This window comes from Anarrhichthys ocellatus, unplaced genomic scaffold (genome assembly GCF_004355925.1).
Source record: "Anarrhichthys ocellatus isolate YVR2014 unplaced genomic scaffold, GSC_Weel_1.0 scaffold112, whole genome shotgun sequence".
Taxonomy (NCBI): Eukaryota; Metazoa; Chordata; class Actinopteri; order Perciformes; family Anarhichadidae; genus Anarrhichthys; species Anarrhichthys ocellatus.
In genome coordinates this window covers 284,590-298,918 of record NW_022280142.1, presented here as the reverse complement: position 1 = coordinate 298,918, position 14,329 = coordinate 284,590, and the positions used below count along the sequence as shown (strand labels likewise).

The 14,329-nt window shown below is 41.0% G+C and overlaps 1 protein-coding gene across 1 annotated transcript; it reads right to left on the bottom strand.

Moving 5' to 3' along the window:
- Positions 1 to 6,817: 6,817 nt before the first annotated feature.
- LOC116399494 (homeobox protein OTX1 B) lies at positions 6,818 to 14,095 on the bottom strand. The gene is made up of 4 exons (XM_031876687.1): positions 13,850 to 14,095; positions 11,534 to 11,701; positions 10,599 to 10,750; positions 6,818 to 8,284 (listed from the first exon to the last, which is right to left on the bottom strand). The coding sequence occupies exons 2-4, from the start codon at positions 11,625 to 11,627 to the stop codon at positions 7,499 to 7,501; spliced, it is 1,032 nt and encodes a 343-aa protein (XP_031732547.1). The 5' UTR covers positions 11,628 to 11,701; positions 13,850 to 14,095; the 3' UTR covers positions 6,818 to 7,498.
- Positions 14,096 to 14,329: the final 234 nt, after the last annotated feature.

The window sequence follows — 14,329 nt, the reverse complement described above, 5'->3', positions numbered from 1 at the left end:
CGCTGTTTACATATTTACATGGTAACAAAGCACTGATGATTGTCCCGAGGGCAATTTAGTTTGAAAGAGCCGAGAAACAGGAAACAGACTTATTTATTGGTTTGGTCATATTGATTGTTTATTAACATCAGATATCAGCTGATCAGAGTCGTCCACCTCCGATATGATGAATATAATAAACACAATTGACAGCAGGAGGTTTCTCACTGATCAACCTTTCACAAAGAGTTAAAAGTTACAGAAGAGTGCTGAAGCAAAAAGACAATCAATATTTATTTTTTTAATTACGCGTACATTACAATATATACAGTGGTGGACAAAGTACTCGGGTCCTTTAATTGAGTATAAGTAGCATAACAATACTAACAGTTTAAAGTCCTACATTCAAATTCACAAAAATAAAAGTACAGCAAAGGTTTAAAGTGTTAATGGCAAGTTAAATATGATAAATGCAGTCAAGTAAAAAGTACTATTGTACTTTCAAATATAGTATAAGTATAATGTAGCATGAAATATAAATAAAGTTCAAATTCAGTACTTGACTTTATTTAGTTGCTATACTTAAATTACGAACATGGCCTGCATCAGAAAACTTAAGTAGCTTGAGTTTTTTTTTTTTTTTTTATTCAAATAAAAAACCTGAAACTTTTGGTTCGGTGGGAGGAAAGCAGCGGCTTGTGGACCAAATCCGGCCCTCCAGTGACAATACTTGGCCACCTATCAGAACTTTGAAACTAATATTTGACAAACTACTGTAGATAAAAATGTAAATACAGCAACATCGTATACTGCCTCCTCATCTTGTAGTGCAACACAGGAAATACAACACCACATATACGGATAAAAATACATCCGCCCTCCAATACAACACTCAATACACTAGAATTATTAAACCATGTGACTCGTAAGTGAATTTAAATAAAAGTGAAAACATACAGGGCTTCAAAAAACGTTGCCCGTGTCAATAGATGGTCGTTTTCTATCATATTGTTCATATTAATACCTTATCAACTTCCATTTTGATGAATCAAATCTCACGGATCAGCATGAGAAGCTATAATAGACGAACAACGAGCGACCTAAGAGGAGTTGAAAGTCATAACAAAATGTGACTCAAGCCCTAAAATTGCTCAGGCCATCGCATGCTTTGCAAGCTGAAAGTCTGACAGAAGTTTCGTAAAACGCACAAACTTTTTTCTGTTCCCCAGAACAACCCAAAAAGTTGCAGGAATGTGAACCGAAATCACTTCAAAGAGTCTCGTTTTGTCTCGTGCAGCATCTAATCTCCCCCCTTTGAAGACGAACGTCATTGTCTTTCCCGTCGCTGACAGCCCTGATAGGAATATTCATGTGGAGGAGGAGGAGGTGGTGGTGGTGGTGGTGGTGGGTGTGTGTCTCTAGATTGGCTTCTTAAACAGCCGAGGAGCCATTTTGTGCAGAAGGAGTCCCGGACATGTCAGGGCTGTTGACAGTCTGTGCTCGGGATTAGTGGGCCAGCGGCGAGGCAGTCCCTAATCCCTCACTGTATCGTAATCTATTTACCCGCCGTGCTAAAGGGATTTCCATATGAAACTATACACACAGAGATGCTGGAAGTGTTCAAAATCATAAATCAGCATTTGGCTTTTTACCCACTTTTCAAGCCTGTTTGTTTTTTTTCTTTTAGCTTCTACTGACGCACCACCGCTGTGCTAGTTTGACTCACAGTAGCGAGGACGGGTGAGGATATAGCTGCGTAAAAACATATCAATCAATCAAACTTTATTTGCATAGCACCTCTCGAACAGGTTAGTGCAGTTCAAAGTGCTTCGCGGATAATTGACAAATCAGAACAAGTGTGGACCGTGAAACACGGGGGGTGTGGGGGCTAAGTGGATAGCAGGGCCGTCTTTCAATCAGAGGGTCGGCGGTTTGAACCCCGGCTCCGCTAGTCGCATGTCGGTGTCCTTGAGCAAGACAATTAACCCCAAAATTGCTCCCATAGCTGTGCCTACGGTGTAGAAATGTGATAGACTCTGAATTGTAAGTCGCTTTGGATAAAAGCATCTGCTAAATGACTGTAATGTAATGTAGAACAACAGAAAAGACAAAAGCAATCGAGCAATTTAACAATCCGACAATTTGAGACCAATACACAGAAAACAATCAAATATAGCTACAATAAGAGTAATATTGGTAAAATAGTGTGAAATAAAAACTACATTAATAGAATAAAATTATACATTTAAATCCAAAAAAATCTGAAATAACAATAAAATAGAATAAATATTTAATATAATAAAATAAGTAAATAAAATAATGTTAAAATTAAGAAATACGAAAACAAAATACAACAAAATAAAAAAATGTTTTAATTATAAATGTCCATAATATCTAAACAATGTCTAAAAATCATTGTTAACCAAATGCCAGACTGAATAGGAGGGTTTAAGTTTAGAGATTTGCAGAAGTTAATAGGCTTCAACACTTCCAGCAGCTCTCAGATCCTCAGGCAGACTGTTCCAGCAGCTCAGGGAATGATAGATTTTAAAAGATTTAAGGTTCACATAAAAACATAGACATCTATAAAGAAAATAAAACTAAAAACTTTACTACCATTTATGTTTCATGCCATGTTGAAAACGTTTTGTGTCTGTATGACAACATGCAATAAAGAAACTGCTGTAAGAATTGTCTGTCGTTTCTTATAAAAACAAAACATTGTATTTAATGTTGGCAGAGCAGCAGCGTTATATCACCGTGACTCAAATCTGCTACCGGCTGTCTTCATGTTGGATAAACGATGTAAAGAAATGCTCTGAGGATCTGTTAGCTGTTCGTTAAACTGCGTCTGATGGAGCCTCATCATCAATTCAAAGCTAAAATATGCCAATTATTATTGTTAAAATATGTGCATTTTTTGTTATCTGGGGTATGGATTTGCATTACATGCCTGTCACTCAGACACGTACGGTAATTGCGTGTGTGTGTGTGTGTGTGTCATCAGCCGTAGTGGTAATTATCAAGACTACCTACTTGTCTGTTATCAGTTTTGTGTCAGAGAGGGAAGCTCTTTATTTTGTGTTTGCCACGATCATCTGTTTTTGTCCTGTGTTTAGCCGTACAATATCACATCATGCAGCACCTCCTGTTTGGTAATTCTGTTGTGTACTATAGAGAAATATTTGGAAACAGGGCAGGCGGATGTCACAAAACAAAGCAGCGTAAACAGGCGAGCAACGGACAAGTGAACATACAGCGAGTTCAAAAAGTGACTCGTGCCCTGAAGCTCCTCAGGCGATCGCATGCTTCGTGAACTGAAAGTCTGACAGAAGTTTGAGAAGCACTCAAGTGTTTACTCCCCTTTGTCGTCATTGTTGCTATGTCTTTTATTTGGTCTTTACCACTATCATCCATTTGTCGCTCACTTTGTTTTGAAATGGCACGTCAGACAGCCCTCTTAGCGGCTAACCGTTAGCTCCTTTTTAACGTTCAAAGCACAACTTTTAAGTCGACGTGGAAGAGAAAAGGACATTTGAATAAACACAATAGGAGTTACAGGTGTTTGCGAACAAATGTGCGTAGCACTGGTGGGCAAAAGCATCAAAATCCATCGAATGAATATAAGTAAATAAAATGTAGTGACTACTTAAAACTTATAAGTGACGCAAATTTTTGTTTTGGCTCTAAATTGTCGTACGCTCACTTCAGCCGCTCCACCTTCCCCACGGCTACAACAAGCGATGATCGTGAAAGCTAAATGAAGCTAAGTTGACTATTGAATAGGTGTTGAAACGCACATGAAAAGCTCTTATTTTGAGCACTTCTAACTCAGACAATTCAGACAGATTTGGAGTTGTTGGACATTGGATTGTGTCTTTCATGATGGAGATAGGCTAGCAGTTTCCCCCTGCTTTTATTCTTTGTGCTAAGCTAGGCTAAACGTTTTATTGACGACCTCCGTACTGGACAGAGATGAAACTATTTGCATCTTCTCATTCTCCCAAAATGTCGGATTGTTTTTTTTTTCATTTTGAGAACACATTTATCTTTCTGTCCTTCGAGAAAGAGTTCGAAAAGCAACCGTGCTAATCACCCTTGTTCCACCTCGAGGCCCAACAGACGAAGTCGACACCGACTCCTGTCATGGTTCAGCTCCATCAGCAGGTCCACATGCAGTCCAGGAAGCTGCTTTTTGTCCCCTGCTGCCACATCCTGTGTGAATCGTGTGTTCGGAGGACAAGAGAGGCCACAGTGCTGCTTCTTCAGGAGCACTCGAGAGGACACTTTGATGTCCTCTGAGGCCTCGTCAGGGAAAGTGAGGCGATCCCCCTGAGAAGACAAAGTGTTTCTGTCAGTGGCCTTCTGGAAAAGTAAGAAACCAAAAAGCAGAGTCATTTTGTCACTACAAAGACGGGGAATAAAGGTTCGGGCCCCCCGTGGAGAGGCTGGCGGGATAATAAGACATCCAGAACAGCTGTTCAGAGAGAGGGGCGTCCTTTCTCTACAATAAGCAGCGAGAGATTTCCTGAACATGGCCCTAAAGATTAGTTTGCTCTAATGTGGTAAATCCCGGCTGTTGTTTGCATGAGGCAGCGGTGCACGCTGGTAAAAGCCCAGCAGGACGCAGAGCGGGCAAACACACGTCCTGGACGCCATGTTTACCGAAAGAACTGTTTGCCCAGCTGCTGTAGGGACTCCGCGAGGAAGCGGCACTGCTGTTAATTAAAATCGTGATTCGTCCCTTTTTTCCTCGGATCAAATGAGTTGTACATTACTGTCGACGTGGCCAAACAAACAGCGGGGGATGCCAGTGTGCATGTTTGCTAACCTGCTCGGATGTTATAGTCCGCCTCTTGCGGGGAGGAGGGGTTTGATTATTGACGCGGTTTGGATGTTTAACATTTGTGCCTTCACGCTCTGGGAGCTGCAGCATGTTTTCTACAGCTAATACTTGTTTTTTAAATACTGTGAGAGTTAAAATCCCAAGCAGTGATTTTTCATTGATATTTCCAAGATAAGAACATTTTCAATATTTGCAGACATTACTACATATGAACAAACTTAACTGTGAATGGGAATTTTTAGAGCGGACAGCAAAAATATGTCATAGCATAACTTCATACAAGACACAAGTTAAATTTCAGCCAGATATAGCGACTTTTAAGGCAATGCCTCTTGAATATCTCCTAATATAAGTGAGATATAAGTCAAAATGACTTTTACAAGCGAATTTCAAGATCTCTTTTTATCTTGAAATGCCTAAATGAATACATCTTATTTAAAGAAATCTCATCAGCAAGTTTTTATATGTTCCATTGGCAATTTTTAAAAAACTTATTTGAAATGGCTATTTTCCCAGTGTGGTCTTTGTCAGGAGAACATAAAGGTTGCTTCATGCATCTGAACAACTGAAGCAAGTTGTGTTTGTGCTTCAATCAAACCAAAGCAAGCAGGGGAAATGCCGCTTTCTGACTCTGAAATAAACCTAAAGGTCGACGTTACAAGACCTGACTGATACGTATAGTTACTAGGACAGGTGTTTTCAATCAGAGCTCTCATGGCAATCAACCTGAAGGACATCCAATCAGTGTCCAGGAAAAGCCAAACCACAATCATGGCAGATCAGAACAGGCTTGGTAGTTTTGGACAGCACTGACTAAACAATCTATACATTATGTGCCTTGTTCAAAAAAGAAAGAAGAAAAACTACAACTCCTCACATCTTGGAAGCTGTAACCAACAAAATGTTTGATATTCTTACTTGATAAGCGATTTATATTCTATGTTAAGGTTTTTATACTTTTTGACGACATGAATCAATTAAAGAACTCATCATTTCAGCTGCACGATGCTTATTGTGATGTTTATTTTCACCGTTTTAACCTGTTTTTCACTGTTGTGATTTTACGTCATTGGTGGCCAAAATTGTTTGAGAAGAAACAGTCAAAAAGAAACAAAAATTACAAAATATATGTGGTTCTGGAAGTGATGTAGCGACAACTCGTAGGGCTAGCTGGCATGCTACTGTAGCTGGTGAGCTAACAGCTAACACACTAGCAACGCTGGTAGCATGCTAGCACTGGACAGTCGGTCACAACATCTCTCTGAGCTTCTTTCTGTTTTCTCTGTATTAAACTTTATACTCCTCCGAAGCATTTTGCTCATCCTATCATTCAATAAACATGAAGAAGGGTAAACCTTTCACTTAGCTAACTCTCAGTGCTGAGCTTCGTTAGCTCGTTAGCTAACAGGACAATACGTCTACACAGTTTATTCAAAAGACCTCATTTATCACTGACTCTTGTCTCATTACTGTCTGTTTTGAAACAGTTTATACTGACAGACGAGGTTAAATAAAATGCTACACACAGCTAATAAGCTACGATGGCTGCCTCCATTTTTGGACTCCGTTCCTCCAGCCGTCGGCACTGTAAAGACGGTTTGCTGTTAGTCACCGAAGTTAAACAACAACACATCAGACTGTGTGTATTCTGGGAAGCTTCCAGGTGTGGATGTGTGTGAATGTAAGCGTGAACACGGCGTAAATGACAAATAAAGCTCTCAGTGAATCTTTCCCTGAATAAATAAACAATCATCTATTTATCCAAGCGTAACTAATCACACATGACTGTTTTTTGTGGTTCACACACATAATGATGAAACTGTTGTTAATGTGTCCCTATTCATACTTAAACCAGTTAAACCAGTTCAGCATAATTTGCATATAACCGTAGTGATTATAACATGTTGGAAACTGCTCTGTTGGTGAGACAAACTTGAATCGAAATAAACTTTTCTCTGGACTGCTCATGTTTTAACAAGACTTTATTATAAAGACACGAATGTACATCTTTCAAATTTCAATGGAATACTGACATTGCGTGTCTAAGTTCACATTTTTATTTTCTTTCCTCTGCAAAGAACAAATAGCAAAAAAAATCTTTCACCTTATAAACAAGTGCTGCAATTCAATCTCCAAAATACAACACCCCACAGGCTATACCACGAGTTTCTGAACGAGGTCAAAGTTTGAAATCAGATAGAAATGAACATCAGCGATCCTGAAAATCATAGCAGCATCATGTTTTTGACAAATAAAAGGTTTGTTAGGAAAAGCCCACTCAAGAGTCTAATTTATGATTTTTTTCACGTTATTTCTTTGAAGAATAATCCCCACTCAAGATCAAGTTAACTGATTAATCAGTGAGACGATCCCAGACTGCACAATCTTGCAGGTTCCACTGAAATGTTACTATTAAAAGGCCTTCAAGAGCTGTAAATGGGTCAGTTTCTCTCGAGTTCTGGAGTAGAAAAATAATCCTGGACGAGTCGATCCGCTGATGTCGACAGAGCTGAACCCCGAGGCCTTCAGGTATCTGTGCGTCGTTTCAGTTCGTTCACAAATAAACTTTCTTAAAAACGTCTCTAATATTAGTTTAAAGGATCTTCAAATATAAACCACCAACAACAAAAAGAATACTTCTTTGTAAGCAGAGAAGAAGAGAAACACAGCAGGTCACAGCACTTGGAAACGCCACGAGGCCTGGTCTTTGTAGTCCAAACAGTCGGAGGCGTTGAAGTTGAGTTTCCAGGCCGAAGCTGCCGTCTGCTCTTTGTAATCCAGACAATCTGTGGAGTTGAAGGTGAGGCCAGGCGCGCTGTACGCCTGGTGGTGGTGCGATGGGTGGTGGTGATGGTGGTGGTGCCCTGACGTCTGGCCAATGTGGTGGTGCGGGTGTCCCGACATGGAGCTGCCGGTCATGGGGCTGAGCTGGTGCGGGTGGTGCGGGTGGTGGTGGGAGTGCATTGGCGCCAGGTAGGAGCCGCACTCCACGCCGCCGAAGTAAGAGCCTGAAGCCGAGGCCGGGTAACCCTGGCTGTACGCCGCCGCCGTCTGGCCGTAAGACACCGGGTAGGAGGGCGTCCCCCCGGTGCCGGAGGACGACACGGAGCGCTGCATGCAGGAGGCGCTGGTGGGGGCGGCGGGGTCGGCCATCGTGGCCGGCGCCGGGGCCGGGGAGATGGGTGCCGGGCTCCAGATGGACGACACCGGGGCGGTGCCGGAGGTAGAGGTGCTGATCAGACCGGGGCCGCCGAGGCCGGAGGAGGATGTAGAGGAGGACGTGGAGGACGAGCTGGAGGAGGTGGAGCTGGACACCGCCGGCGGGGTGAACTGGCCGCTGCTCTCTGAACCGGTGCTCTCTCTCGCCGGAGACGACTTCTTCTTCATCGGTTTCACCTTGGCGCTGTTGCTGCTCTGCTGCTGCTGCCGACACTTGGCTCGCCTGTTCTTAAACCAGACCTGAGGAAGGAGGACAGGTCAAAAGGTCACACGTCGGCTGGCTCAGAAACCAAAAATAAACCCCAGCCGAACCAGACGGAGCTGGCAGGAACTAAACACCTTTCCTCTAACACAGCCCTACTGAGGCACTGTGGCTCTGACCTCTGACCTTTACTGCTGGCTGCAGTTCATCAGAGACTCTTTTCTGTGGATGAAGAGTCTGCTAAATGACTCCAGCACCAAAAATAACTAGTAAACGTACGGAGCTTGTGAATCTGTGTTTCTTTAAAGGGTCAGTTCACCCAAAATATCAAACAAAACATATTCCTCACTTAGTGGCATCTAGGCATGTAGATCATTTTGAGGTTTTCAGGTTTCTGCCTCCACCTCACAGTCTGCAATCTATTGGTTTTGTGTCGCTCAGCACAAAAACAATGCCAATGGAAAGTCAATTGGGATCCTTTTTCTCGTGGTGTACACACAACTTAAACGCTACCATGTGACTATGCAATCTACAGAGCTGATGGCGTCATATTAAATATTGAGAAAGATCACTCGTAGTGGGCGGGACTGGAGGTGAATGTGTCCAACAAATAAAGGACTTTTCAACCGCGAGATTCAAAATGTTATTGTAATCTTAAATTGTGAAAGTGACACATTCGTGAAGTTTTTCCTAAAACTAACTGTACGTTGTTTTTTTAAGCCCGACCACGATGCTTTTAACAAGTGGTTTTAGTACCTAAACCTAACATTTGTTTGTAGCTTAATGTCGTCACGAAAAAGAGTTTGTCACGAAAAGTAAAGGACAATTCTCTTGGCTCAGCACTAAACCAGTCGATTGCACATTCTTACTTGACAAACTGCCGTGAGACTGTGTCGGTATAATAGATGTGAATTTAATTTTGTTTACAGTGCTAAAGTACTTTTTACTGTATTTTAAAAATGAATTTTGTGAATCAATGCCCCTGTTATTCTGGATAATCCACAGATAGGATGATACACACCGTTCACACCTTTCAGAGACTATTTCTTCAGTGGAAAGTAGTTCCAAACAAGGACACATTGTGGAAGGAGACACTCCGACATAAATATTAAAAAATTTGGAGAAATAAAATGAAAACTATCTGTGTGGTGAGACATCACGAGAATATATAGTATATGTTTTTAGTGATTTCAGTGGACTGTCACTTTAAATCCTGTTGTATTTTGGCCAACAGACGCACTGAAGCAAACACAGTGCCACAACCTGTTCAGTAACTTGCCCTTAATTAAGTGATACTTACATAATAAGAATTTCACAATCAAATATTTGTCGAAGTAAATGATTCATATTATTAGTAAAAGTGCAGCATGATCTGAGTGAAAAGATGCAACTCTTCTAAACCACAGTGTGTTTTTTAAAATAAAGTAAGTAGGACCACCAATAACTCCATGACAAAATTACTTTCACAAACATTCATAAAATAATTATCTGCACTTTGGATACAATGTTACAGTATTTAAAGAGAACATAATATTTTCTATGATGGAAAATGTTCTCCTATAGTTTAATTATTAAAAATAAATGAGGGCCAAAACTTGCAGTGGGACTAAAATTGCGATGTTTAAAATCAATAATTTGCTTCCATAGAAATAACAACAGCACTCCTACTGATACTACTGATAACTGGGCCTGTCAGAGGTGAATTAGTAAATGCTCTGGTGGTAAAAGCGGCCTGTCAGCAGCAGCAGAAAGCAGAGAGGCAGCAGCCATGATTGCAGCTTTTAAGCCCAGCAGAGGGCCGCTAAAGCCGGGGACAGAAAAGCTCTCACAGCCTTTTATAAAGAAAGGTCCCCGCATCCAAAGCCCAGCCAAGTTCTCCACTTTAATTAAAGACTTGTCTCTACTTGATCATATGAGCTGAACTTTTCTTTTTCACACTGGAGCTAATCATGCAGAGGCCTGAGGTGCACAGAAAGTTCATCAGAGAGTGGCACCAAAACTTTAAAACCTGAGCTCAGATGCATGAAACTGGTCCAGGACCAGTGTTATTTAGTAAATGATGAAGTAACAGAAGAGCATGAAAATATATCCGCTTCCAGGAAACTCGAGCTCAGAATGCTTTCTGCTGTGACCTCAGAACTTCTTTGCTTATTATTACACCAAACGTTTTTAGAAAGGTTTTACACTCATAACCTTACATATACTCATGTGGGATGATATTTGATAAACATCTTGCGGATTAAAGTTAGAGGAAACTCCACTGAATTATCCACAAAGTTTATATTTCCCCCTTTCCTTCTAAATGAAGTGTAAACCCTTCACATTAAATGTCCCATGATATCTCTCTCTGACCTGCACTCTGGACTCCGGCAGGTTGATCTTCAGCGCCACCTCCTCCCTCATGAAGATGTCCGGGTAGCGCGTCTTGGCGAACAGCGACTCCAGAATGTCCAGCTGCGTCCGGGTGAAGGTGGTCCTCTCCCGGCGCTGCTTCCGTGGGTTTCCTGGAGGAAGAAGAAGAAGAAGAAGAAGAGGAAGAAGAAAAAAGATGAAGAAGAAAAATAATGAATGGTTAATTACTTTGTCAAAGACACAACTTTAAAATCCCTCCAAAAGTTAGAGACCGAATCGTGTCGTGCGCTCGAAGAGCTGTCCAGTTTTGTTTGTGTGTGATAATTTTACTTTTTAACTGGCGTCGTGTCTTCGCTGTGGTTTATATCTTGTGATTATTATTTTTTTTCCACATGCAGACGCTCAATTCCCCCCGCGTATTTGGACGTTTCTTTTTTCTAGCTTATAAAACATTTGGGACTTCTAAAACAATAACAGTATGGGCCAATTTAGCGTTTTTATCACCAAGACAAACGTGATTGGTAGATTTAACAACAATAGAAAAATACAAATTACAACATAATTGCGGCCTCAAATGCACCACAAGCACAGACACAGAATATGATGCGTAAACCCAGTTTCCCCTCCGCGATAATCACACACTTTCCCACCCATCCTAGAAAAGTCACTTTAAGACTTCAAAAGTATTAATTTAATTCGCTTTGTATTCGTTTATACCAACCAGACACCGAGAGCTACTGCGTGATATACTTTAGCAGCTGTGTATAAATATTAGAAATAAACTCTGCAGCACATACAAATAAAAGCGCAGAAATATCTCAATATTTTGGAGAATCAACGTTTCCAGGGATGTTATGAAACGCAAGATCTATAACTCTGGCTCCGTGTTGATTTGTTGGTATTTAAGTGTGGCCCTCATGACTCGTGCTCCGTACCGGGGTATCCCACAGACGGGTGGAGCAGGTCCATGGCTCCGCTCAGGCCCAGTCCGTTCATCCCGTACGGGGCCTGTTTGAGATAAGACATCATGCTAGAAGTGCGGAGGGGAGACCGGGGTCTGGACGGACGGAAAAGCGCGGAACTCCCGGTGTTTAGGTCGGCTCCTGCGGGAGAGAAGAAGCACGAGGAGTGAGTCATATTAAAATGCGTTAATGCATTATAAAGCCTATAAACCTACACGTCACTTGCAGCAATAACACTTTCCAAACGGCAGGCCTATAGGCTACAATCCACATAGACTTTAATTTCTCTAAACTATTTTTTTTTAAACACATAGACATTCTATGTAATCAGATTTAAAGCTGCACTATATTAGTAATATAAAAGCATATGAAGCCTGACATTTAATGTGAATGCAAGCTTTTTAACAATGAGCGCAGTAAAACACAGAGGAAACCCTCTCACACGAAAATGTAAATGATCCTGCTGACTGTAGATAACTTTTTTTTTTACATTTTGGCGTTTAGAATGAAGTTTGAATTCCTAAATCAGGAACAATGGGATTTCACAACATGATGAATCGCCTCGATAATAACCTTCATTTAGTCATTTACGATACGAGAGAAAGAGAGGAAACCAAATCTGATGTTATAGAAAATAGCTTGAATTATGGGGTAAATATGTGATAAACTCTTTAACATGTAAATAAAAGGGACGTGGAGGAGCTAGAAGGACTAATGCTTGCATGGGTGCGAGGGTTGGGGGCTCCCAGCTGTTTGATTAATATGGAATAAAGAGAGACACCAACATATCGCCAGACTCTGATGTCACAGGAGAAGCTGTTGTTTAAAATAAATAATAACGCTGCTGAACACGAGCTCAGTGGTTCCGTGAGAGCAGATGGGACTGAGTTTTAAACGGGCCCGTTATCGCTCACATCTTCATTACGTTTTCATTAATTCAATAGCTCACAATTAAATCGACCTGTGGGCACGCGCGTTTAGATTACAGGACACTTGAGATGTTTTCTCACCTCCAAATATCAAAGTTTGTCTCCAATAGGATTTATTCACGAGCAGACTTTCTGACTGTGACATCAGACTGATGGTGCGATGAAATGTAGTTTATTTAAATGTTTTACTTCATTTTCCCCCCAGTAAGTGTGTTATTATGTGTTACAATTCAAATGTTGAATATGTGTTTTATTCATGTTTTGGACTTAAAGTTTATTATTTGCTTAATATTCACGTGCTGACTTAAAAGCTACTATTGTTCCACATGTCCTTAATGTTATCTATTTATTTACGAATATTTACTGCTGTTATTTATTTTTGCTTTGCCTTATAAATGCATACACTAAATATCATATTACACTTTAATCACGGTAAAACAACACATCAAACACATGAAGTGTCACACGATAATTCTAAATAAATAAGTTAGTATATGGAATACAAAGAAAGTGGTTTAAAGTAATATTTAGAGAATGAAAATAATATAATAAATACAGATATAATCTCTCTCTTTAAATAGTTGATCTCAGAATCAATGAATATCCTGTTACTTGATTTACTCTTCTTTTTTCTGCAGAACTTCACACATTAGCTGCAGCTCTAATAAACGGCCTTAATGATTAACTGTTAGTATTAGTGTAAGACAATGTATTTAGATAAGAATTTCCATAATCCAGTGGATGCTTTTAGCAGGTAAATGCTCTGATGGACCTGAACTGAGGCGTTAACACTCCACATAAAGCATTACTTATTTCCATAACCGCAGGAAGGAGCCGAAACACGCAATGTAAATGCGTCAAAACCTGTGTGCAAATGAAGTCCATTACAATTTAGATTAGATCTACAGGGCGACAATTAGCGGAGTGGCTGTTATCAGCGCAGAGAGCGGACAGGAGGCCGCGGGCTGAACGGAGCTGCACGAGGATAAATACACCGAAATGAAGAGAAAGCCTAATTAAAAAATGCACACATTATAAAGGAGAACACCTAAGTGTGAGGTAACGGTAACGAACAGTTTTTTTAAAAATTGCGTATCTTAGAGGCAAAACAAACCGATTATTTCTAGAATTTATTTAACATATTTATCGTATTTTAACTTGTTTTTTAGTCTTCGAAATATTACAACAGCCTCGTGTTGAGAGCTTCAAAAACACTTAAAATAAAAACCAGGTAATAAAGAAAAGGGATATATCAGAAATAATTTCAGTAGTGTTTGCAGGCTTCACCTGGTGGAATACTTCACCGTAAATCAGGAGAAACAAACGGGAGAAATGAAATAAAACCAGGTGTGAGTCTCACCTTCTTCAGGCTCCTGTTGTGTTTAAATCCTGTTAAAAGTCAAACCAATGAGATCCAGAGCTCCGGAAATATCCACATGGAGGAAAAAAAAGTTTGTTGTTGTCTGTCAGGTTCAGCAGCTCCGCGCGCACCTGTTCCGATAACTAGAAAATTAACATTTCAACGCAGGAATAAAATAAAAAAAACAAAAAAAACCACCGTAGCGTTGTGACTCTTCCGCGCGCTCCTTCTCTCTCTCTCTCTTCCTGCCGGTGACGGACGGAGATTGATGCTCGTCCTCAGAGGCTCTCGCGCCTCTATGAGTCAAGGAAGCATGCGGGTCCGCGTCCTGCGAGCCAATCACAGCGCTCCGAGGCCTTTTACCGGGGGGGGCGACGCGGACGGCCAATAGGCGCGCGAGCTCGGCGCCGAAACGCCCGCCTCTTTTGAATGGAACGCGGCAGCACGTGACACAACGGGACGGCTCTCGGTGTCAAGAGA